Source organism: Poecilia formosa, unplaced genomic scaffold (assembly GCF_000485575.1).
Source record: "Poecilia formosa unplaced genomic scaffold, Poecilia_formosa-5.1.2 Scaffold295, whole genome shotgun sequence".
In the NCBI taxonomy this organism is placed as follows: domain Eukaryota; kingdom Metazoa; phylum Chordata; class Actinopteri; order Cyprinodontiformes; family Poeciliidae; genus Poecilia; species Poecilia formosa.
This window is the reverse complement of record NW_006800234.1, coordinates 509,747-532,508: the sequence shown is the minus strand read 5'-3', so window position 1 is coordinate 532,508 and position 22,762 is coordinate 509,747. Positions and strand designations below refer to the sequence as shown.

General features: G+C 42.6%; 1 protein-coding gene across 8 annotated transcripts in view; it reads left to right on the top strand.

Moving 5' to 3' along the window:
- The window catches only part of LOC103151871 (membrane-associated phosphatidylinositol transfer protein 2-like), a 127,266-nt gene extending 104,766 nt beyond the window's left edge, over nucleotides 1–22,500 (top strand). For 2 of the 8 annotated variants that reach the window (XM_016681779.1, XM_016681778.1), the window contains exons 5-27: nucleotides 405–638; nucleotides 731–1,063; nucleotides 3,350–3,445; nucleotides 6,210–6,314; nucleotides 6,400–6,461; nucleotides 7,217–7,288; nucleotides 7,846–8,090; nucleotides 8,269–8,458; nucleotides 9,675–9,794; nucleotides 9,946–10,160; nucleotides 10,990–11,165; nucleotides 11,336–11,506; nucleotides 13,008–13,160; nucleotides 15,731–15,895; nucleotides 17,253–17,519; nucleotides 18,019–18,167; nucleotides 18,260–18,376; nucleotides 18,832–18,948; nucleotides 19,038–19,186; nucleotides 19,346–19,495; nucleotides 19,588–19,768; nucleotides 19,904–20,032; nucleotides 21,036–22,500. In XM_016681779.1, the coding sequence (XP_016537265.1) occupies nucleotides 405–638; nucleotides 731–1,063; nucleotides 3,350–3,445; nucleotides 6,210–6,314; nucleotides 6,400–6,461; nucleotides 7,217–7,288; nucleotides 7,846–8,090; nucleotides 8,269–8,458; nucleotides 9,675–9,794; nucleotides 9,946–10,160; nucleotides 10,990–11,165; nucleotides 11,336–11,506; nucleotides 13,008–13,160; nucleotides 15,731–15,895; nucleotides 17,253–17,519; nucleotides 18,019–18,167; nucleotides 18,260–18,376; nucleotides 18,832–18,948; nucleotides 19,038–19,186; nucleotides 19,346–19,495; nucleotides 19,588–19,768; nucleotides 19,904–20,032; nucleotides 21,036–21,419 (3,980 nt within the window). In that variant the 3' untranslated portion in view covers nucleotides 21,420–22,500. The remainder of the gene's footprint in view (nucleotides 1–404; nucleotides 639–730; nucleotides 1,064–3,349; nucleotides 3,446–6,209; nucleotides 6,315–6,399; nucleotides 6,462–7,216; nucleotides 7,289–7,845; nucleotides 8,091–8,268; nucleotides 8,459–9,674; nucleotides 9,795–9,945; nucleotides 10,161–10,989; nucleotides 11,166–11,335; nucleotides 11,507–13,007; nucleotides 13,161–15,730; nucleotides 15,896–17,252; nucleotides 17,520–18,018; nucleotides 18,168–18,259; nucleotides 18,377–18,831; nucleotides 18,949–19,037; nucleotides 19,187–19,345; nucleotides 19,496–19,587; nucleotides 19,769–19,903; nucleotides 20,033–21,035) is intronic. The other 6 variants (XM_007572130.2, XM_016681780.1, XM_016681781.1 and 3 more) reach the window with 6 other exon arrangements.
- Nucleotides 22,501–22,762: the final 262 nt, after the last annotated feature.

Genomic DNA, 22,762 nt, shown 5'->3' with positions numbered 1-22,762 from the left:
TTTTTTCCTGTCTGAAGGTCTGTCAGTATAAGCAGTGAATGAATGAAGCCCACTTGTGGCACTTTAGTGGCGCAGCATCATTTTTGTGTTTGGAAAAAACTTCCCATCACACGACAATAAAAAAATAATAAGTGCTTGTAGAGCACACGGTGACCTAGTTCTGATGTTATTTGTAATGATTTTAGTCAGTCACTGCTTCTTATGTAACTGATGCCGTTAGACTGAAAGTTGGTTATGAAAAGAATGCAAACGTGTTTTTAAGTCAGGCTTATGCATGTTCTGCTCCTGCCCTCCTGTGCACATTACAACATGATTATAAAACTTCACTAAAGCCGTTGTGACATTCATTCCAAACAGCTGACTCCATCAGTTGTTGGTGCCTGAAACCCGATTTTCTTTGGCAGACGTTATCGACATAGTGGCAGATCCCATCCCCCCACATGAGTACACTTCAGAGGAGGACCCGAAGCTTTACGCGTCAGCCAAGACCCAGAGGGGGCCCCTGCAGGATGACTGGATAGAGGAGTACAAAAACAACCCAGGGAAGACTCCCATCATGTGTGCCTATAAACTTTGCAAAGTGGAGTTTCGCTACTGGGGCATGCAGTCCAAGATTGAACGCTTCATTCATGATGTTGGTGAGCAGAGCTTTGGATTTCCGTCACCGTTTTCTGTTTTCAGAGTCTGCAAGCCTGTTTTATACGTTGGTCTGCCTGTTGTTTCCCTTTAGGGCTCAGAAAGGTTATGGTGCATGCCCACCGGCAGGCCTGGTGCTGGCAGGACGAGTGGTATGGCCTAACCATGGACGACATCAGGCAGCTGGAGCTGGAAACCCAGCTGGCCCTGGCCAGGAAGATGGCCAAGTTTCTCCATGGCGAGGAGCTCTCCGAATCCAACGGAAGCACAGTGTCTCCAGACAAAGAGCAGGAGGCCAAAGAGGCAATCAGCTCTATCGAGGCAGAGGAAACGGCCACCAGATCAGTAGAGACTCTGCAGCCTCGAGGCGTCCTCACCAAGCAGTGGTCCACCTCATCCAGATCCTCCCGCTCATCCAAGAGAGGAGGTGAACGGCTCTTCACCCGTGGTCTCTCCCAATCTTTTGACACATCAGTCATTGTGTGCATTCATCAATGAAACTGATCTAGAACTACAGAACCTTAAAATGTTGGCTACCAGTAGCTCACTGCTAAAATACCCTTGCTAGCTAGCTAGTTTTTTTGTATCTTCTATGGATACGTGAAAATTCAGATGTCTGGGCAAAGTTGTGTAGACATAGGTCTTAAATTCCATTCATAATGGTCTTAAAAAGTCTTAAATTTCAGTTGGTGAAACCGGCAGAAACCCTAGCTGTTCACCAACACACTTTAAGAACTGTGATCTGACGGCAGTTGGGTTATAGAGCAAAACAAAAATATCTGACCTTTGTGATAAGAAAAAGGAATGGATTTCCCTGAATGGGATTTCCCATATTTATATAAATAAAGATTGCAGATAACAAAGGAATAAGCAAAAAAATATAAAAAATACTTACTACACCGGAGACATACTGGAGCTCTGCACCTATGTGTTAGTTACTTTTCACATGACCATCCCATGGGAGCTGTTTGGAGTTGCAGCTGCACCGTTCAGGTGGAAAAACTACTTCACGGCTGCAGCTGCCTCCTCTTCTCTGACTCCGACTGAATCAAGTAGGAGCCCAGAAATGTGAACCTGCTGGCAGCTCTGGTGATAAATTCTCCTAAAACATGCTTTACAGATCTGACGTCTTTCTGGAAATAAACTGGAAGTGTGTGATATATTAACCACCCTAGAACAAAGCTTTACATGATGGCATTAAAAAAAATATATGATGAATAATTTAATATGAAATACTACAAAACCCACAAATTATTTCAGGGCCAGCTCTTACATTTACACTCTAAAGCTCGACTTGTATTCCAACTCCTATAATTATTGACAAGGGCAAGGATGTGGAGAAAGTCATAAAATATATATTTTTTTATAACAGCAGCAGAGTCTCACACTCTACCTTTTTTTTTTTTTTTTTAACTATTTTTCTCACTGCCTGTGGTGGGTAGATAAAATTGGATTATTTTCCCGTCTCGTTTTTCACAATTCAATTCAGATTAAATGTTTTTGACTGAAATAAATTTAGTTCAATTCAATCATATAGAACAAATGAACCAATGTCATCTTCACTATAAAACATAAATAGATCGATTTTATAAATATATAGTGAAGTTGATCCTGTAAAATTAAGTCATGTAGGTAGATTCAGATTGAAGTTGTGAAACAGTATGTTCAATTTCAATGCCAAACATTTTTACTTTGATCATATACACACTCAGAATTATGGTATTATTTACCAAAAGAGTTGTTTTTTTATCTTCTTCTTTGGTGACTATTTTAGTTTCAGGTCATTTTCACATCCATAGCAGGGATTCCCTTAAATATGGAGGGAAACTGTCTTATCATGTTGTGGCATCTGTAACCCTTGGACCTGCTCTCTATGCGAGCAGTTTGATAAAACGACATATAAAAAGAGACTTTAATGTAACTGAATAACTGGATTGCAGGTGTAGCCGCTCGGGCTTTTATAGGCGCCGTTACAGTCGGATGAAGAGCAGCCTGTGTTTCCCCGTGCCCTCACCTTTTGACTGACTGTCCAACTTCAGCAGTTTCTCTCCTTCAGAGCCGTGCTATTTTTAGCATCGCCTCTGACATCACAGATCACGTGACCTAACATACCCATGTGCCGTCCCTTCTATAAGGTAGCACTCGCTGTGTCTTCCTCGTGGCCCCTGACTCCTGCATGCCTCGTTCCCCCCCCCCTTACCCTCCATGAGCCCCATCACCACCCGTGGTTCTCCATGCAGCTATTTTTAGCAGCAGTGCTGACATCACAGATCTGAGGAGGCAGACGCGAGCCCCCCCCCCTCCCCTCCGCTGCTGCTGCTTTGTCTGTCCTGACAGCCACAGCTGTGCCCCCCTCTCCTCCGCCGCTCTAATGATACACGAGGTGTCGGTTATAGGTTTGTGACAGACGGGGCCGACTCTTGGCGTTCTCCGCCCTCGGTTTTGGGTGTTTCGCCTGCGCTGGGCCTCACTTTTCTCACATCACCCCTGACCACCATGCAGCCCATCTCATCTGCAGGACAGCAGCACTACCACAGAGATTCTCAGCATGTTTATGTAACGCTGTGTTTGTGCGTGAGATTTTGCGGGGGGTGTGGGCAACAGCTGCTTTGTTGAAGTGTATTTCTGTATGTGTTAAGAAAGAAAAGAGAGAGGCTGAAAAAACACATGTCCCCAATTAACAGCGATCATTTTGCCTCTTGTGGTTTTACAGTGAGCCCATCGCGTCACAGCATCTCAGAGTGGAGGATGCAGAGCATAGCGCGCGATTCAGACGACAGCTCGGACGAGGAATTCTTTGACGCCCATGGTAAATTATATTCTCAGCTAAACATTCTTTAAACTGCTCTATTTTTCTGCTTTCTTTCTTCTTCAACTGCTCAAGCTTAAAAGCTGCAGCTCAGCTTTTAAGCTTCCCAGATGCCCAGCATGCTTTGGTTCTGCAGCTGCAATAGGAGGGTGTGGTGCTGCAACCACGCTCCCCTGAAGGAAGAGCTGGCTGGAGGCTTGGGGCCACGTCTTTCCTCCTGACGTCCAACTCAGGAATCAGTTCACCAAAACACTCGGCTCTTTTAAATGCACACAGACGTCCAAGCAATAAGCGTCCCTCTGGAAACCATCGTTTGTCTGATGATGTCATGTGAAACGAGGACAAACCTTCAACATTTTGCATTTTTATTATTTTCACTCTGACTCTTCTAGCGCAATAATCTCCATTTTTTCCAACCAGGACAGAAAAGATTAATCATTATTAATCAGTTATTGAACTAATCAACTAATTCAGTAATGTTTTAGTAGTGGTTAATGAAAGTCTACAGAATTTTAAAATATGATTAATTGATTGTCAGAATAATTGATAGATTTATCGATTACTAAAATAATCTTTAGTTGCAGCCCTAATTCTAACTTCAACTTGTTTCTGCTTGTGACTGGAAAACAGGAACTACATTGACTTTTTGCTGGCATCCAGTAACTGATTATAAGTGATACAACATATCAAATAAATTAAATTAATGTCAAATACTTTTTTTTTCTTAATCAAAAAATATATTAATTTCAGTCATGAATTCACAACAATTAGTGTTAGTGGTAACTGTGATGCTAGGAGTTATATAAAGTATAATTGGGACTGTTTTTGCTCATTTGCAGCAGCATGTAGAGTTATTTCTTCTTCTTGGAAAAATGTGTTAAAGTCTTAAAATAAACGGTTGCTATGGAGACTCTGTGACCCCCAAGATGCAACTTTCTGCTGCAGATCTCCAGTAACAAGCTTTGGAGATATTTTACTTCTCTTATGTTCCTGTTCATTATGCTTGGCGCTACTTGGTTGCTCCAACCGGCTTTGATTGGCAAAGTTCCACTTCTTTTAAAATATTTTTTTGCTCACAGCTCTGAATATAGTGTATTTTTGCAAGTCTAGGTGAGTGAATATTTCCTCACTTGTGAAACACATGTTTGCCTTGTCTTCCCCCATTTTGAAGAATTAAAGCTGTGTCTCATATATTTGTCCCAAACTGAAACAGAAAGTTATGAATGATGTTCAGTTTATCCCAGAGTTTTTCTGTCAGGTTGAGGTCAGGACCCAGTGTCATCTGTTTCCTTGTGGACCTTGTTTTGTGTCCTGGTGCACAGTTCTGTCCCAATCCTTTTCCCCCCTACATTCATACAGAAATTCTGTCGTTTAAAGCCGAGACTGAATCTTTTACCCATTCTCTGGTCTCTTGACTATTTTAAATGTCTCTGTTTAGAATAAAAAACCAAAGCATTAAAACTGCTGCTGTTGGAATTGAAGCAGCAGTTTAAGCAGAATAAAGATATCAAAGATTACGAGCTGCTTTAAAGAATCTGCATTTGTTGTAATTCATTCCTGCTTTCACAAGTCCAAGTGTTATAGAGCTAATGTTTTAGTCTGGATTATCTAAGAACACTAAAATATCTCTGCGTTTCAAAATCAGAAGCCAATTTCAGTTGTTTTGCAGATGCAATTTAAATTACAAAAGGCCTACGGAGCGCTTCGCTGCTCGGGCCTAATTAACATTTGCTATTTAAATGTCAAGAATGTCAGAGAAGCTGCTAGAAATAAGATGTTAAAAGGTGAGTGTAGGATGGTGAACTTGAGAAAAGAACCTTATTTATTGTGCAGAATGATGAAAGAAATTTCCGCTCAAGAACTTCTGATGTTAATCACGTTTAATATACATTTTTGGCCCTATGTTTTGTTAAATATCAGTAACAAATGACAGTAGTTACTGTGTGCTGCTTGCACACAATATTATAGTCTTGCAAAAAAAATAAATAAATAAAAAAAAATCACATGGTGAATAAAAACATCTTTGAAATCACTTTTTGTCCCAGACTGTTTATGGATGTTGCCTGTCTGCTTTGTGTTTACTCTCTGGAGAACCTTGTAAAACTGTAAGTTTGTGATTGTCGGGATTTCTTATGAATTTTCTTGTGTTTCTTGTGGGTTTTCTGGATGTGAATTGATTCCTCGCACTGCATTTCATTTTGCTATGGTGTAGCGAAATGAACTTTATATGTTAAAAAAGGAGCGCATCACTGAAATGTTCCCATAGAGTAAATTATAAATGTAATTTAATAACACTCTTGTCCATTTGAAACCTTCAAGCTTCCTTAAGAATGTGCTGTAAGAATACCAGTTTATTGGATGAAAAACGGATAATTTCTGAAAAGTCCTGATTTCACCCTATTTCTACTGATTAATTTCTGATTCCTGTTGGACTTAGATGACTCTAATCAAACCCAAAAGGAACATCCTTAGGTAGATATGAGTTACTATGTCCTTTTAGTGTACTGGCAGTGCAATATGAGAAATCTCTTTGAATTGTTGGTTGTCAGGCTTTTTTAAAATTTTAGGAATTTAAAAATCAGACAAAGGTCCCATACAAGGTGACTCCATTTTGAATACAAAAGCCAGGTATTAACTGACCAAAGCTACAGCACTGACTGAATGAGAAATGGAGATTTATATTTTAAAAGAATAGCCAGCACTCAATGGAGACGCAACTAATTATTGTTTAATCCCACTCTGTTTTCTGTTTTTGTGTCTTCAGAGGATCTCTCGGATGGTGAGGAGGTTTTCCCAAAAGAAATTGCCAAGTGGAACTCCAACGACTTCATGGACAAGATTGAAACTGTGGACACGGAGGAAAGTTCTGGTATGAAGAGCAGCGCTGACCGAAGCTTCATCCCCAACAGGAACTCTTCTCTGACTTAACTGTGTGTATAAACCTGTGTTTTCAGAGAACTTTAAGGAAATGAGCGTCGATTATGACAGAGCATCGAGCGAGGACAGACTGGATGAGGTACGCGTGTGGAAATGTTTCAGAAACTAATCCAGCTTCTTCTGATGCTGCCCTGTCAAATATTAAGCATGCATGAATAGGGCTGGGCAATAAATTAATAACAATACATATTGTGATAGATATTAATATCAATAGACAATTTCTAATAGAGTTTCCATTAATTTCATGGAACATCCATCCAGAACTGCACGGCATTCTGGGGGATGTAGGCAAAGGAAACGGTTCAGCTGCTCAACCTATTGCAGCCAGCTAAACAATGTTTGTGGCATCAACTAACTCATTCACTCTTTTGTTACCGAGCAACAACTTGTGGTTACCTAGCAACAACCTTTTGAGTAACTTGCACAACAGTAGTTTAAGTTTTCACCACTTAAAAATAAAAAAACAACAGCGTGCAGTGAAAGGATAAAATGAAAACAACAGCTTGAAAGGAAACTGCAGATAAAGCAGGAAAGGTCACATCACCAGTTTGGCAGTATTTAAGATATTTAAAACAAGAAACTTATCAATATTGACTGATGTAAAATGTGTTTTTTCAGTCATAAGGCCCAGCTCCATTCCTGAATAACAATACCAAAAAAAAAAAAAAAGAAAGAAATCCCACAACCCAAACTTGCTACTGTCCATTTTTAGCCTAAAAACTAAATTAAATAGAAACGATGACCTTTAGCTCAGCTGGGTTTATGAGACTTTACACTTTGGAGGATAAGAGAAAGGCTCAGGGACAAACGGCCTTTCTGTCCTCTTGTGTTCAGATGCGTGACTCTCTTAGCGGCCAAGCCGATAGCTCTCCTATCCCCACCATCACGGTAACGAGGCACCAGTCAGTAAGTAAACATTTTGGCCCCATAGCACCTTGGGGCAGGGTTAAGTCCCACAGGAAGGCCCTCCTCCCACCCAGTACTGACTGCTCCTCCCTTTTCCGTCGCCATTGCCCAAACCCAGATCCATGTGTACCCCTCGACCCCACCACCCTCTGTTCAACTCGCTTGTACCTGCAGTCGTGGCATTGAGTGTGCGTTTATGGTGGTTCTTTGACAATGTGAAGTTTTGGATCGGACACGCAAGACAAAACTACACATTACTCCATGCAGTTTATTGTGACATCCTCCAGAAGCATGATTGTTGTCATACAGGTGGAGGGTGGCTCTGCTCTGTCTCCCCCTCTCATGGTCCTCTGCCCCTTCTATGGTTGTGAACAGCAGTCTGCTCTGTGGTCCATGTTTGGAAAGCCTGACGCAGAATGTCATCAACAATAACTGAGGGACGTTTTTTATTAGTAAGGGGGAAAAGCCTCTGTCTTTGGTCATGATGATAAAAACCAAGCAAAGTATCAAAACATTCTCTGTTCATCAACCTTTGTCGCAATTCTGCCGTCCCTTAGGAGAGCTCATCTCAGCAGAGTCTGCAGCCTTCCAAGATCCACGTCTTGATACTGGTTCTGCACGGAGGGAACATCCTGGACACGGGCGGAGGGGACCAGAGCAGCAAGCAGGCTGACGTCAACACCATCAGCACGGCGTTCGACACAGTCATGCGCGTTCACTACCCCGCTGCGCTCGGACGCATCGCCATCCGCTTGGTGCCCTGCCCCGCCATCTGTGCCGAGGCCTTCTCTCTTGTCTCCAAGTAAGACAAAACGCTTGCACACATTTATATCTGCAGGCTCCAGGCAGTGTTTTGACTAAGGGTTTGTTGTCATCGGCTACGACGGCTGTTTCTCTTATATAAAAGTCCAGCTTGTGACTCAGGTCATCCTCCTCTTCCTTGGTTTATTTACTTAAGCTCCTCCTTCCTCTTTTTGCAGCCTGAGCCCTTACAGCTATGATGAGGGATATCTGTCCAGCAGCCAGGACCACATCCCGCTCGCAGCTCTGCCTCTGCTGGCCACCTCGTCTCCACAGTACCAGGACGCCGTGGCCACTGTCATTGTTCGCGCCAACCAGGTGTATTCCGACTTCATTAAGTCTCAGGATGGAGCGACCTTCTCTGGCCAGGTCAGACGGTGTTCAGAACCGGGGCAGGGCTGTTCTTTTCTCAGATTGGGTTCTTATTGACAGTTTTGCTGGTAAAGTTACTCTTCACGTTTTACAGCCACAAACTTCAGCATGTTTTGTTGGGATGTGGTAGACGAATGCAAAGTGGTGCATTATTGTTGAGTGGATTAAAAATTTTACAAGTAAAGATAAACAGATCTGAACCCAACATGTGAATTTGCATTCACTTCTCCTTATTCGACCTTTTGCTGTAATTACAGCTGCAAGTGCTTTAGAGTATGTCTCGCTCTACCAGCTTTGCACGTCTAGAAAGTGAAATATTTGGCAATTTTTCTTTGCTAAATGGAACAATCTTAGTCAGGTTGGACTGTAAGCATCTGAACAACAATTCAAACTTCTACGGATTCTCAGTTGGAAACTTTTTACACAGTCCGAGTCTTTTGGAGCCACTTTATCCCTGAACTATCTGCTGAGTTAGTCTTCATGATGCTGTTTGTTCTCTAATGACCCTCTGAGGTCTTCTCAGAGCAGCTGGTTTTATACTGAGGTTAAATTATGCACAGTTGCACTTTATTTACAAATTTATTTAGGTGAGTTCTGAGAGCAGGTTGTTAAATTTAGAGGTATCAGAGTAAAGGGGACAAAATACAAACGCACACAGCTTTTTGCCGATATTTTACTTTTAAAAGAATTTAAAGCGATGCGTTACTTTTAGTTCTACTTCTACTATTGTGCAAGACTTTGTCTTGATCTGTTACATAGCAGCTTCTGCTTTTTGGTCTTGCTTTGTAGTTCTGCAGACTTTTTAGAGTTCTCTAGTTGAACCATTTCTCGTCCACTCAGTGTACCTTTTGTGCCGTGTGTGCTTTAAAAATAAAGGCAAGAGAAGAATAAAAGAAGAAGCATCAAGCATCCAAAAAGCTTTTGCAGGTGGAGGACATCTGAAAGTTGTCTTCAAAAAACAAGATACAAATCTGGCTCATCCTTCAGTTAATCAGTAATCAGACATTGAACCAGAAAATACTCACAAAGCAGCCAAAGACCAAAGATACTCTTTGATTAACCTTCAGAAACATTTGATGTCTGTTGACTAAGGCCACTTTAATGGATTACTTAGGTGAAAATCTTTTTAAAAATGCAATGACTGAAGACTTTTATACAGCACAATATGTTATTGCTACTTTTTGATATTATGTGAACCGTCTTTCCTGTGCAGGTTTGCCTCATTGGGGACTGTGTGGGAGGAATATTGGGGTTTGATGCCCTCTGTAACAGCACCCCCACGGTAAATGAAAGCCAGAACAGCAGCCGCAGAGGCAGCGTCATCAGCGTGCAGGTAGGATCCTAAAGGCACATCAGACACAGTTTTTATTAACTGGTCCGCTCATGGACACATTTATCGTCTGTAAGTTGTTGAGGTTTTCTTCGAGGTTTTCTTTCTTTTTCTTTCCGTCGTTGTGATTCGTCCTCCTGATTTGCTCATGTAGGACCAGGACCTTCTCTCTCCCGGCATCATCGTCAACAGCGGACATGGGTCATCATCCCCAACACTGGAGAGCAGCCGCCACCTGAGTCGCAGCAACATTGATATTCCTCGTGTCAGTTCAAGCGATGACACCAAGAAGCAGCTGCCACGCAAGAGAAGCGACTCGTCGACCTACGAACTGGACACAATTAAACAACACCAAGCTTTTCTGTCCAGGTGAGCGATGACTTACCTGAGGAACTATTTTCTTCTGACACGTTTCAGTTCTTCCTTAATGCCAGCTTTGCTGAATATGCTGTGATAGTAGCATGCTTATTCAATAGTATTTACAACCTAGAACACTTTAGTATTTTTTTTCCACCTTACAAACACAAACTTTTGCCTGTTTTACGAGGATTTTAAGTGGCCGACCTATATAAAGTACTAGCTGCCACCCATTTGGATTTTGTCCTTTTAACAACTTTCCACATCTGAATAACTCAGACACAACATAGATCATCTTTGAGTGTCAGTTGTTAACTCTTCCCACAGATTTTCAATTGGACTTAGCTCTGGACTTTGACTAAGTCATTCTAGTCAAAGCGTAACCATTACAGCTCTGACTGAAAGTTTATTGTTGCCCGCCTGCTGGAATGTTGACCTCCAAGTGGTTTTCTTCTTGGATTGCCCTGAATTGGATACAGGATACTTTGTTTCTTTGTCTTCATGATGCTGTTTGTTAACTAATGTTTTTTCCAATCAAACCTCAGAGAACTTTACATCCAAGTGCAGGTGGACACTTTTTGCTGCTCAGGAGACAAAAGAAACACACTGGAGTTTATTTAGAGTCTGATACAAATCCACTCCACGCGTTCAGATAGATTTTTTCATATGTTAAAAATAAAGTATCATTTCTTTCCACTTGACATTGTGCATTTATTTTGTGTTGATCTGAGACTTATGATAGTGACGTGACAAAAAGCGAAAGTAATTCGAGGCATTTGAACTTTGCAGCAAATGCCTGAATGACTAACAGCTGTGTTTTGTTTTGTTTTTTTCCCTCCAGTTTGCACTCTAGCGTCCTTAAGAGCGACGCAGCGTCCCGCAGGTCGAGCAGCAGCACCATGCTGGACGGAAGCTCCCTGGGGAAGTTCGACTTTGAGGTGTCGGACTTTTTCCTGTTTGGTTCTCCGCTGGGCTTGGTGCTGGCCCTGAGGAAGACTGTGATCCCTATGCTGGATGGTGAGCTTCTTCATTAAGAGGAATGCAGGAGTTTTAAGCGAATAATGTGTTTGGGCATGAAAATGAACATTAAAGATGCCTCTGCTGGGCAGCTTTTTAATTTATTTATTTTTTCATCTGGTTTCGTCTGCTCTTCCCTCCCATGTCTTTGGTTGGATTTCCCCCTCTAGTGGCCCAGCTGAGGCCGGCCTGTCAGCAGGTCTATAACTTGTTCCACCCAGCTGATCCCTCCGCCTCCCGCCTGGAGCCTCTGCTGGAGCGGAAATTTCACCTCCTCCCTCCTTTTAGCGTTCCCCGTTACCAGCGCTTCCCCCTCGGAGACGGAAACTCGGCCTTGCTGGGTGAGTTCCTTGCAGGAGCGATAAATGGAGGCAAAAACTGCCACGTGAAACAATTCAGACCTGTCGGGTTCTTTGGAGTCATCACAAGCACAAATGCAGAATCTCACACAGTAGATTTATTTTTAATTTCTCCCCGTAAAGGAGACATTTTGATTGTAAGCAGCAGTCCTGTTCGTCGCATACAGCACATGTCTTAGTGGCACACCATGAGTCCACTCACGTAGTTCACTGTCTCAGAGAAAAATGCTGCATTTTTCTACTGTTTGTCTTCTGTGAAGCAGGTTATTCATCTAAATGTGGTCATAGTCCTGATTTTGATTTCTGTCTTTGGACGTTCGTTTTAATAGAGTCACCCTTAGAACCTCAAACTGTCCTATTTGGCTGTAGATGTTTAGTGTAAATGAACCGACTAGTCACTAAAACAAGTTTTTATCCTCAGACTTAAGTTTCACATTTTCTAATATCCAGGAGTTAGTGATCAGAAAGTATTCACTGCTCTCCACATTTCTTATCTTACAGCCTTACTCCAAAATATATATTTTTTTTTAAATAGCAATTTTTCCAAATTTATGAAATAACAACTCCTCAAATATCACGTGTATATTTTCACTTCTTTTGCTCAGCATTTTTAGCAGCAGTTCTTCTTTAAGCGCTGGTGAGCTTAGCTTTGTGCATTTTTGCCCATTTTTCTCTGCAGATCAAACAAGGTCAGGCTGGATGGGCGGCGTCGGTAGATGGCCATTTAAATTTTTTCCAGACGTATTAAATTAGATTTACTGTAACTCCAGGTTTCTGGCTGAGCCACTGGAGGATATTCACAGAAATCCCCTGAAGCCACCCCTTTATTATCCGAGTATTGTAGCATTGGAAGATGAGATCATTAGCACTCTGAAGATGTTTCTCCTAGTGTTGGCTGCTGTCATCTTAACCTCAGTGAAAAGATAAACCAGTGAAGGCAGGTTACCATGAATGTCACGAGGAATGCAGTAAAACCTTGTGCATATAATTTTTAGTTTTCATTTTTATAAATTTGCTGAAAAATAAAATAAAAAATAAAAAAACAAACAATTTTTTTTTACTTTGTAATTATGAGATCTTGTGTTTAGAATATAGTTAGAAAATGATATTTAATCACTTGGAGTGAGGCTGTAACAAAACAAATGTTTGGGCAAAAATGAACTGCAGTAATAATACATTTATCAGCATTTATCAGTGATTATCAGCATTATCTCGCTTCTTCTGTTTAACGTGTGGTTGTAAAACTGGTTATTATAACCATTCAAGCTGTAAAAACAGTTGTAGTCTAGAAGTGAGGTCCGCTAAGGGCTTGCCTTTTGTTTTATGTCCAGTTGTTCTTGCTTCATATGTGTTTTTGTGTCTTCCCTGTCTCCTTTCCTTCCTCCTCTCTCGGTCTCTTGTTCCCACTTCTGCACACCCGGCCCTCCTAAAACCACCCCTCCGACCTCTGCCCTCCCTCCTGCTCCTCCGCCTCCCTCTGTAGTGGAGACAGTCCAGAGCAACGCTCAGCTGCTACTTGATAGCGGGCCCCCCCTGTCCTTTCGCTGTCAGGAGACCATCAGTGAGACCTGCATTCCTGTTCCTGTGCTAAACTGGCAGGAGAACTCCCTGAAAGCCACACCCGCCACCTTGGAGTGTGTGTAGCCTCTCCTGTTCACCTCCATCTTTCTCCGCCCTCACTCATCCGCTCCCTGCATTTGTGCTTTGTCCTCTTCACATCCTCGTCTTTCTGTCGTGTGCTTTGAAATCCAGACTGATTTTGCGTCTGCTTTAGATATCGTCCGAATGTTTCCATTGCTGCTGTTGCAAGAGTATGACATGTGACTCGTGTAACTGCTCACACTTTAACAGTTGTTTTTCCAAACTGCAGTTGAACATGCAACATTTTCAGTGAGTTTTAAAACTTTTATTGGGTGCACAGGTTTGAATTTAATTTAATGGATTTTAAAAATTCTGAATATATACATACGCCGAAACAACAGTTTAGTTAAGTTTCCCTTAGCAGGTTTCAGAGAAACATCACATTATTTCTTGAAATGACAAATTGCCGGTATGATTCTGGCTGGATAGTTGACCCGCCTTTTTGCCTAAATGGATAGAGGTCATTTCAATTGATTGGTTTCCGTGGTGAAGAAATGGGGAGGTCCTATCTGCATCATAGAAGAGAAATAACACTGGATCTTTCTCCCAGCAACTGTACGACACGACTGTACGTTGTTTACATCCGAGCATAGTTTAACATTTAACATATTCTTCTTAACGGTCTAATGCTAATAGACTGACTTAAGTTAAACATTAATGTGGATCTTGAGGCTGCCGCCTCTAAATCAGCTGCTTCAAAATGGAGTCCTTCAAACTTGACTGAAATTTTTCTGCTGGGCCCATGAAGAAGCCAGATCCTTTTGGCGAAAGTTAGAAGGAGGTCAGAAGAGGGAAACATTAAGCCACGTATTAGTGCTTCAGTCAAAAGCGCCTAACCTGAGACCAAGTCAAGACCAGACAAGTCCAGGACCAAGATCCAACCACTGAGAGACTGTCGTCACCTCTTAGCATGTGCTGCATCATGTGATTAATGAAACATTAACGACCTGTTAACAGGGCGCTGGACTAACTGGTCGGATTGGATTGCCTAACTCGCTCAGGCCGCCGCCTTCCCACAGTATTTAGCTGAACCAAATCAAAACACAACCACACAAAAACAATAAATTAAGCTAATTAAACACACAAGTCACTGTTTATCACACAACCCTTGTGAGTTTACCACAACTCTGATGTGATAAATCCAGGCAAATGTTTCTGGGCCGTCATTGACTGCAGACAGAGTGGCTTCAGGCAGCAGGTGGCGCTGGAGGACCTGACTCACTCAGCATTCATTCTTTCTCCATGTTTTACCGACAAAAGCATCAATACATTTACAAACGTTTCTCCCTTTGGTTTTTTTCTTCAACACGTAGCTGCCCTGGTGGCAACATCAAAATGTTAAAAAGTACAAAACTGAGACCAGTAGTCGTCCCAAGTAACACAACACGACCACACTGATGAGAAGCATGCTGGGATTGGACAAGGTGAGGCTTTCAACATCGCACAACTGTCAGGCATGGTGGTGGGAGCATCATGTTGTTGAGGGTTGAACTACCACCACTGGTAGTGAAACAGACTCAAAATTAGTAGGATCACGGTGAGGGTCTGTTTCAATGCAACCAAACCACTTAATTCCTCCATTTTCTTAAAACCTGGACACAAGGGCAACGATCTCAAAACACATCCAGTCTGCTCTCCAGAATAAACTGAGCAGGCTGACTTTTACTCTTCCAGAACAGCCAGACGTTCTTCCCTTTGAAAATGCTTTTAAGCTGGTCTGTGAGAACATCCGAATCATTTCTTCCTTTTGTGATAAGTGTGTCAAATGTCCGACCAGAGGCTTATTTATGTTGCTGAGGGAACATTTCTCTAAATGTTAGTGAGGAGGACATGGATATTTTTGAGCCTCTTTGTGTACATATGGCTCAAGAAAACGCATAATAAATTCAAACTTGTGCACTAAATAAAGTGAATCTTTAAGAGCTCTGAAATAATATGTTAACTGTGTCCGGGTCATGCAGCCTGAACTGAGGTTCTCTTTATTTTAAACAAAAAATCCCAACAAGTGGATGAATCAAGCCGTGGAAACACTCATTCACATTTGTCTGCAGAGCGTCTGCTGTGGTGCGTTTGGAGGGTGTTAGCGTTTGTGTTTGTGCTCTGTGATTTGGGGTTTCTTGATGGTTTTTTTTTTTTTGTGCTTAGAGGTTAAATTCACCTGTCGACTTTCAGGAGAGTTGATCACGCTTCGCCGTGCTGCTTGTGGTGCTTTGTTTGCTCAACATGAAGCTCTGTATCTACATTTTTAATAAGTTTTCTATTGGTGATACGGGTTGTCTTAATTTTGTCAAATCTCAGCATTATTTATCAAGTAACTCACTAGATGTTTAATCTAAATCTTTCCTAGCGAACAATTTTTACACCCTGACGTTAATTTCAATATATGTAGGCATTTTACTGTCTGTGCTGTCACGTGTCAGTCAGAACATGGAGAACATGTGGGCTCCTTGTGGTTTCACATTTCCCCCCCTGCAGTCACATGTTTCGCCTCCCTCCCCATCACTGTGAGGTACCCACCGTACCTGTGTCTCTGTCTAATGGGATCTCCTTGTTTGGGCTCAATAGCGGATGTTGTTCAGTCTCATGGTGGTGTCTTCATGGACAGTCCGTACCCCTCATCCCCCATAATGGGCCCCTTCTCCAGGGGCCAACGGAGGGCCAGTGAGATCAGCATTGCCAGCCAGGTCTCAGGAATGGCAGACAGTTTCACTGCCACCAACATAGCCAACAGTAAGTGTTCTGAACGTCCACCAGTCTCTCTCTCTCTCTCTCTTTCTTCCACTCACACAAACACAACTCCAGTTAGTTCCCCTCCTTCTCTCTCTCTCTCTCACTCACTCTCAGGCCAACTTGTCTCTATTTCTACACAACTAGTGTCTCCTCCCAACTCTCCTACATCCTCCTCCTCTCAACCCCAGTGCTCTGACTCTACACACACCTTACACTCCATCTGGAGCTAACTAGCTGGTCAGATGCAGCTTCTTGCAAAAAGTGTTTATACTTCTTGAATTTTCTCACATCTTGTTCTCCTTCCAAACACAAACTTTGTCGTGTCTCACTGGGATTTTATGCAATAGAAACAAAGCAGTTCATAATTTTAAATGACATAAAGTAGAGGTGGGGGATTTATCGCATCGTCGTCGTCACAGTGAATTTCAATTAATGATGTTTTAAAATGACAAAATTCTCCGTATTGTCAGGATTATTTTTTGATTATTTTCTGCACCGTTTGTTAAATAAATAATTGGGAATGAGCATCAGGAGGGCATCAGGGAACAGCCATCCAAACCAACCAACTCTTCTTCACATCTATGCACTACTTTTTGTTGGCCTGTCACATATAATCCCAATGAGACGCAACGTTTGTGTTGTAACGGGACAAAATGGGCAAAGGGTCAAAGGGTAAATTTACATTTCGCAAGGAGCTGTAAACACAAATCCTGCACTTCTTTCTGACTCGTCTGGTAAGACAGTCATCGAACCGTTTCCCCCTATATTCTCTGACAAGGAGCCAGCAAGATAAGAGCCCTCCAGAAGAGCAAGCTTAGAGCCACTTTTCACTGTCTGTCTTAGTTTTATCCACTGTCTAAATGTAAATGCAATGACCAGGTACTGCATTTATCTAACGTTTCAGTGCATGTGGACACCAATCTCCCTCCCTAAGTCATTTCCACCTCCTACTGCAGTGTGCGCTGAGATAATCGGCATCCTGTTTTCTCTTTGTATTATTGTTAACCAAAGTTCCCTCCGCCCCTATTTACCTGTTAGTCTTTTTACTTTTTTAAATTTTTTTTAATTTTTATTATTTCTTTTGTCTCGCATTATAACCTAAGATGGGTTTGGTGCACATTTTGAACAATTTAGAAAAAGAAATTTCGCCACTTCAACATCAGGTGTTCAGCAGCATCACCTTGCCGTGATGCTTTAACCTTCACTAACAGCTGCTTAGAAATTCACAACTCTGTGTAAGTGTTGTTCTCTCTAATGAATGCATCTCTTTGTCACGCTTTAAACTGTTTTTTTTCTGTTACATATGCATCCATTTTATCACATGGTTTTCTGTTTGTTGTTGTTTTCCCCTGTGTAGCCAAATCAGAGCAGATTAACCAATCCAATAAGCTCAGTCTGTTCTCCCAACTTGCCCTAACATCCCAAAACTTATTATCCATAAAAAATCCTCTGAAGTTCTATAAAAAAGCCGAGGCTGACCTGACTGACGAAGATCTGAGTTTTGAGACATACTCAGGGGAAAGTCTAAGTTCCATCTACGAGTACGACAGCATCCAATCATGCAGGCTGGACTGTGCTATACACGACCTGGTGTCGCTGGACTCCCAAGCTGAAGTCGATGAAGGTATTTTTTCTCAAAGTTGCGGAAATCACAGCAACTATCCAAAAGCTTCATTCTGCTCCTGCGGAAAGCCTTTTATTTTATTTTTTGTTCTCCTTCCTCCTGGGATTCTTTCCAAATGGGTTTCTCAAGGACACAGCCACAAGCACTTTCACTCAGTGGGAACAACGTTCAGATCTTAATTTTGCCCTTTGGTGTAACAACCCCCACTAACATGATTAAACTCTTGGAGCTGGTCGTGAAATTACTCATCAGTTCTAACCGTCTCCTTCCGTTTTGATGCATGATTTCTCACTACAATAATCAAAAACACCTTTCTTTCTCACCTGCAGCTGAAGAAGTGAAGCTGATTTTTTTTATTTATTCATTTATTATTATTATTTATGTTTTTTTTAAGTTTGCTTTGTGGGTTTTAAAGGTGGTGCACCTTTCTATGCCAGCTCGTTCTGCTAGAGTTTCATCTTGTGGACCTGCACTCTATTCAACTCGTTCCCATTTGCAGTTGCAGCACGCTGGTGGGGCACAAAGCGCCTGGACTTTGCTCTGTACTGCCCCGATGCTCTGACTGCCTTTCCCACAGTGGCTTTGCCGCACCTCTTCCACGCTTCTTACTGGGAATCCACAGATGTTGTATCTTTCCTCCTGAGGCAGGTGAGTTGCCCCAACCTTTTTTTTTCTTTTTTTTTATTCTTTTTTTTAAAAATCCTGTTCATGGGATGAACCAGTTAAATCTCTGCTCTTAGGTCATGAGGCATGAAAACTCCAGCATCCTGGAGCTGGATGGGAAGGAGGTGTCAGAGTTCACCCCCTCTAAGCCTCGGGAGAAGTGGCTCCGGAAGAGGACTCACGTCAAGATCCGGGTGGGTGTGAAATCAAGAAAACAGGCCAGTTTGAGACGGCTTACGAACATTAATCTGCTGCGGAGGAATGCCTTCGGTTTGTTATCAACATCTTGGATTCAAGTGCAGGGAAAAGTATCCCTCAAACGTTACACCAGAAAAATTCACAGTATTTTATTAGGATTAATTGACAAACACAGAATAGTGATTGAATGCGAAGCAGAAGAATGTGCCAATATCTCTCCATTTCACTATAATACACTTATTTTTCCGCGTCTATCGCTTAAAATCCCAAGAAAATACATCGAATTTGACCCTGAAATTGTGAATATTTTTGCATGCAGCTGTAGGTCACTTGACTTTGACTTTTCTATGTAAATTTCTAAGGAGAAGACGTGTTTTTTTTTCTCCTTGTTTTTTTTTTTTTTTTAAAAAAACACCCTCTCTGACTTGGTTTATTTTTACTCCAATGGCAGAATGTGACTGCCAACCATCGAGTGAACGACGCCGTGTTCCCTGAAGACAGCCAGCAGGTCATCACAGGTCGCTTCATGTACGGCCCTCTGGACATGGTGACTCTAGCTGGGGAGAAGGTAATCATGCATGCGTGGCAGCAGAGAACCGGCCGTCTGCATCCTTTCAGTGTTCAAACATCATGTTTAAGTCTTGAATTCCTGCACAGGTCGACCTTCACATCATGACCCAGCCTCCGTCAGGAGAGTGGGTGTTCTTCAGCACGCAAGTGACTCAAAGCAGCGGCCGCGTGTCGTTTAACATCCCAGAGGAGAAGCGTCTGGGCATCGGAGTCTACCCTGTGAAAATGGTTGTCAGGTGACTTCATCTTCTCAGCCTTTAAACGCCAAACTCACTCTGTGTGTCATGATTTGTTGAAAATTCCTGCCTTCTCTGCATCTTGTTGATGTGAAACTTTAGATATAATCCCGTCCTTTGGTTTAGTTTTCATTCTCTTCTGGCTCTGCCCCCACCCAGAGGCGACCACACGTTTGCAGACAGCTACCTGACTGTTGTCCCACGTGGCACAGAGTTTGTGGTGTTCAGCATCGACGGGTCGTTCGCCGCCAGCGTCTCAATCATGGGTAGCGATCCGAAGGTCAGGGCAGGAGCCGTGGACGTCGTCAGGTATCCGAGTCAAACTTTCTGTAGCTCCCAAGATGTCACCTAAATAAAATAAATAAAAAAAAAAATCACTTTGCTGCTTCATCTCGTCGCAGACACTGGCAGGATTTAGGTTATTTGATCATCTACGTGACGGGGCGTCCTGACATGCAGAAACAGCGGGTGGTGGCCTGGCTGTCTCAGCACAACTTCCCACACGGCATCGTCTCCTTCTGCGACGGATTAGTCCACGACCCGCTCAGGCACAAGGCCAACTTCCTGAAAACACTGGCAGAGGTAAGTGAGCGTACTTTGGGTTATCAACTGGTGCAGACGAAATGTGTTGAGGATCTTCAGACAATTTATTTATTTATTTATTTATTTTAATTTTCAAAGAAAATAATTTCTCTCCTGCCTGTGGGCTGATTTCAGTCTAATATGAAGATCTTCGCTGGATATGGATCGACCAAAGACATCTCTGTCTACAACTCCATCGGCATTCCTCCTTCTCAGATCTACATCGTCGGCAGACCCTCCAAGAAGATGCAGAACCAGTGCCAGGTACCGTCCAGAGGCAGATTCAACACGGCGCCTCCTGCTACCAATTAGGGCCGAAGCGATTAATTGTGATTAATCAGTTGTTGAAATAAATGTCAACTAATGTAGAAATTGAGTAACCGTTAAGTACAGTATACAGACTCAAAAGGGGAAAATAAAAGCCATTTGCTAAAAGAACAACAATTAAGCCAAAACTGAACAAAGAATATATAAACATTTACATTTAAGGTGAAAACAAAACCTTTGTCTGCAAGTATGCTCTGCTCAAAACTCCTCAAGTGGTGTAGTTTTACCATCACCTGGTTCAATTGCTGTAATAATTATAATAATGTAAAAATAATAATCTCCTGTTAAGCACCTTTTGCCATCCAGCCATTAATCAGTTAATCCACGCTAAAGAAATACTTCATTATTGCATTTTAGACAATGAAATTTTTATTTTCTTATTTTAAAAAAGCTGTTGAATTATTTGTTCTTTTGCACCTTTTACTGTATTTCTAACATTGCGTAAAAAGCCGTGAAAGTTTAAATTAAAAATCTGCAGAATTTGGCAATTTAACCTGTCATTCACGAGAGGATCCAAATTTGGGTCCTCTCGTGACAGGGGTGTCAAACTCCAGTCCTCAAGGGCCGCTGTCCTGCAACTTTTAGATGTGCCTCTGCTGCACCACACCTGAAAAGAATAATTAGGTCATTAGCAAGGCTCAGGAGAACCGATCTACACAGGGAGGAGGTAATTAAGCCATTTCATTCCACTGTTTTTTACCTGTGGCACATCTAAACACTGCAGGACAGCGGCCCTTGAGGACTGGAGTTTGACACCCCTGTGCATTGTGAATGACAACCTGTGAATGACAGGTTAAAAAAAAAAAAATCCGATTAATCATCTGAAGAATCGATTACAAACATGTTGTTAGTCGCGGCCCTGCGATAAATGACTATTCCATGTCTAAAGCCAGATTTATTCAGCTAGCTTTCCTCTCGGCTCGAATGTTCCTCTCCGCAGTTCATCACAGAGGGGTACGCGGCCCACTTGTCCCAGCTGGAGTACAACCAGCGCTCTCGGCCCGCCAAGTCCAGCAGCGCGCGCATGGTCCTGCGCAAGGGCAGCTTCGGCCTGGGCGCCAACAGCGACTTCCTGAGGAAAAGGAACCACCTGCTGCGCACCATCTCCTCCCAGCCGGCGCCCAGCTCCCCGACAGGCAGCTTCCACAACCGGCCCGAGCGCACGCAGAGCCAGTCGGACAGCGAGCGGCTGGAGCGGGAGCGGCTGGAGCGGACCCACAGCCACGGCCCCGGGGCGTCGCAGCGCAGCATGAGCATCACGGCGAGCTGCTGGGGCCGCAGCGGCAGCACCAAGCTGGAGCCGTTCCCGTTCAACCCCAAATGAGAGAGTACAGGCGCTTGGGAGGACGAGCGCAGAGACAGGAAACGCTGCGGGTTTGAACCAAGTGGGCGAAACGCCACCGAGGTGCTACAGACCACTTATCAGCAATTAAATGATTTTAGTGGAGACTGTGGCAGTTTTGTTGTTATTGTTTTAAACCAGGCGAGTCCTCCTGAAGCCACATGTTACGCAAACATAAATGAATTTAAACTGTTTCTTCTGTTCAGCGAATATTTTTCAGCCATGAATATAAGCTCAGAACTCCTCCTACAGGCTGTTATACTTGACTGCACACAATGAAGCGCCTCCACGACACAAGGGAGTTACTCTGATTCTGCTCCGCGGCTGACAGATGTGGCCAAAGCAAAGCACAGACACGGCAACAGAGACTCACCTTCTGTGCTGCAGATTTCAAGCATCAGCCCTTTTGTTCTGCAAATCCGTGAAAGCAGAGCTGAGACTTGATTAACACCGGGCCGAGCGCATTTATAAATAAGTGTTACTCATTTACCGAGAGTTGACGAAAATGAATCCAAGCCAAACAGAAATTATTTAAGCAGACGCCTGAAACAGCCAAGACTAAAAGTTGTGCTCTCCAGTTTTCCTCGCACCACAACTCAAAAGATTCCCGCAAAGCGAACACTGAACTGACCCTTTAAATACGATTAACGCCGGATTTCTACTCCACCTGATGTTTGGCTCAACTTTAGGAAAAACCTCGACTGTACAGCAACGGTGCCAAAATAAGCAGTGTAGAACAAGATGCTGCATCTGAGCAGAGAGGATCACATAAAGGTCTTCTGTGTATAAAAACATGGAATAAATTGTGTAAGCGCCCGAACGAGGCCTGTACATAGTTGTTACATCACAGTGCAGATCTGGTATCTGGTCCACTGAAGACCAGTTTAAAGTGTCTTCTTTACTATGAGGGTGACATGATTGATAATCAGTGCTATTTAATAATATAGCCATGTTAGGGTTCATTGATTTTTGTGAACAAACTGGTGTTTTGAGCTTAAGTTTTTGCTATGTTATGTATTTTTATTTCTTCAAAATTGAGTTCCAGCAGCCAAGAAAAAAAAAACAAAAACAAAAAAACGCAGAAATCCTTGCCTGTATTGTATTTTTATCATTTCACCTTGCAGATCACCAGGGTTGTATCAGAACTGTTAACTTGTGTCATATATATGGGATGTTTAATATTTGCCATGTTTGGCCATTTTGGATTTCTGCTGTTTCCTCTCCCCCCCCTCCCTGGTTTTTACTGAGCTGTAAATGAAACATTGAATGTGCTCTTAAATATCCCTCCCTGCGTCGCCGTCTCCCTCTCTGCTGCACCTTTAGAG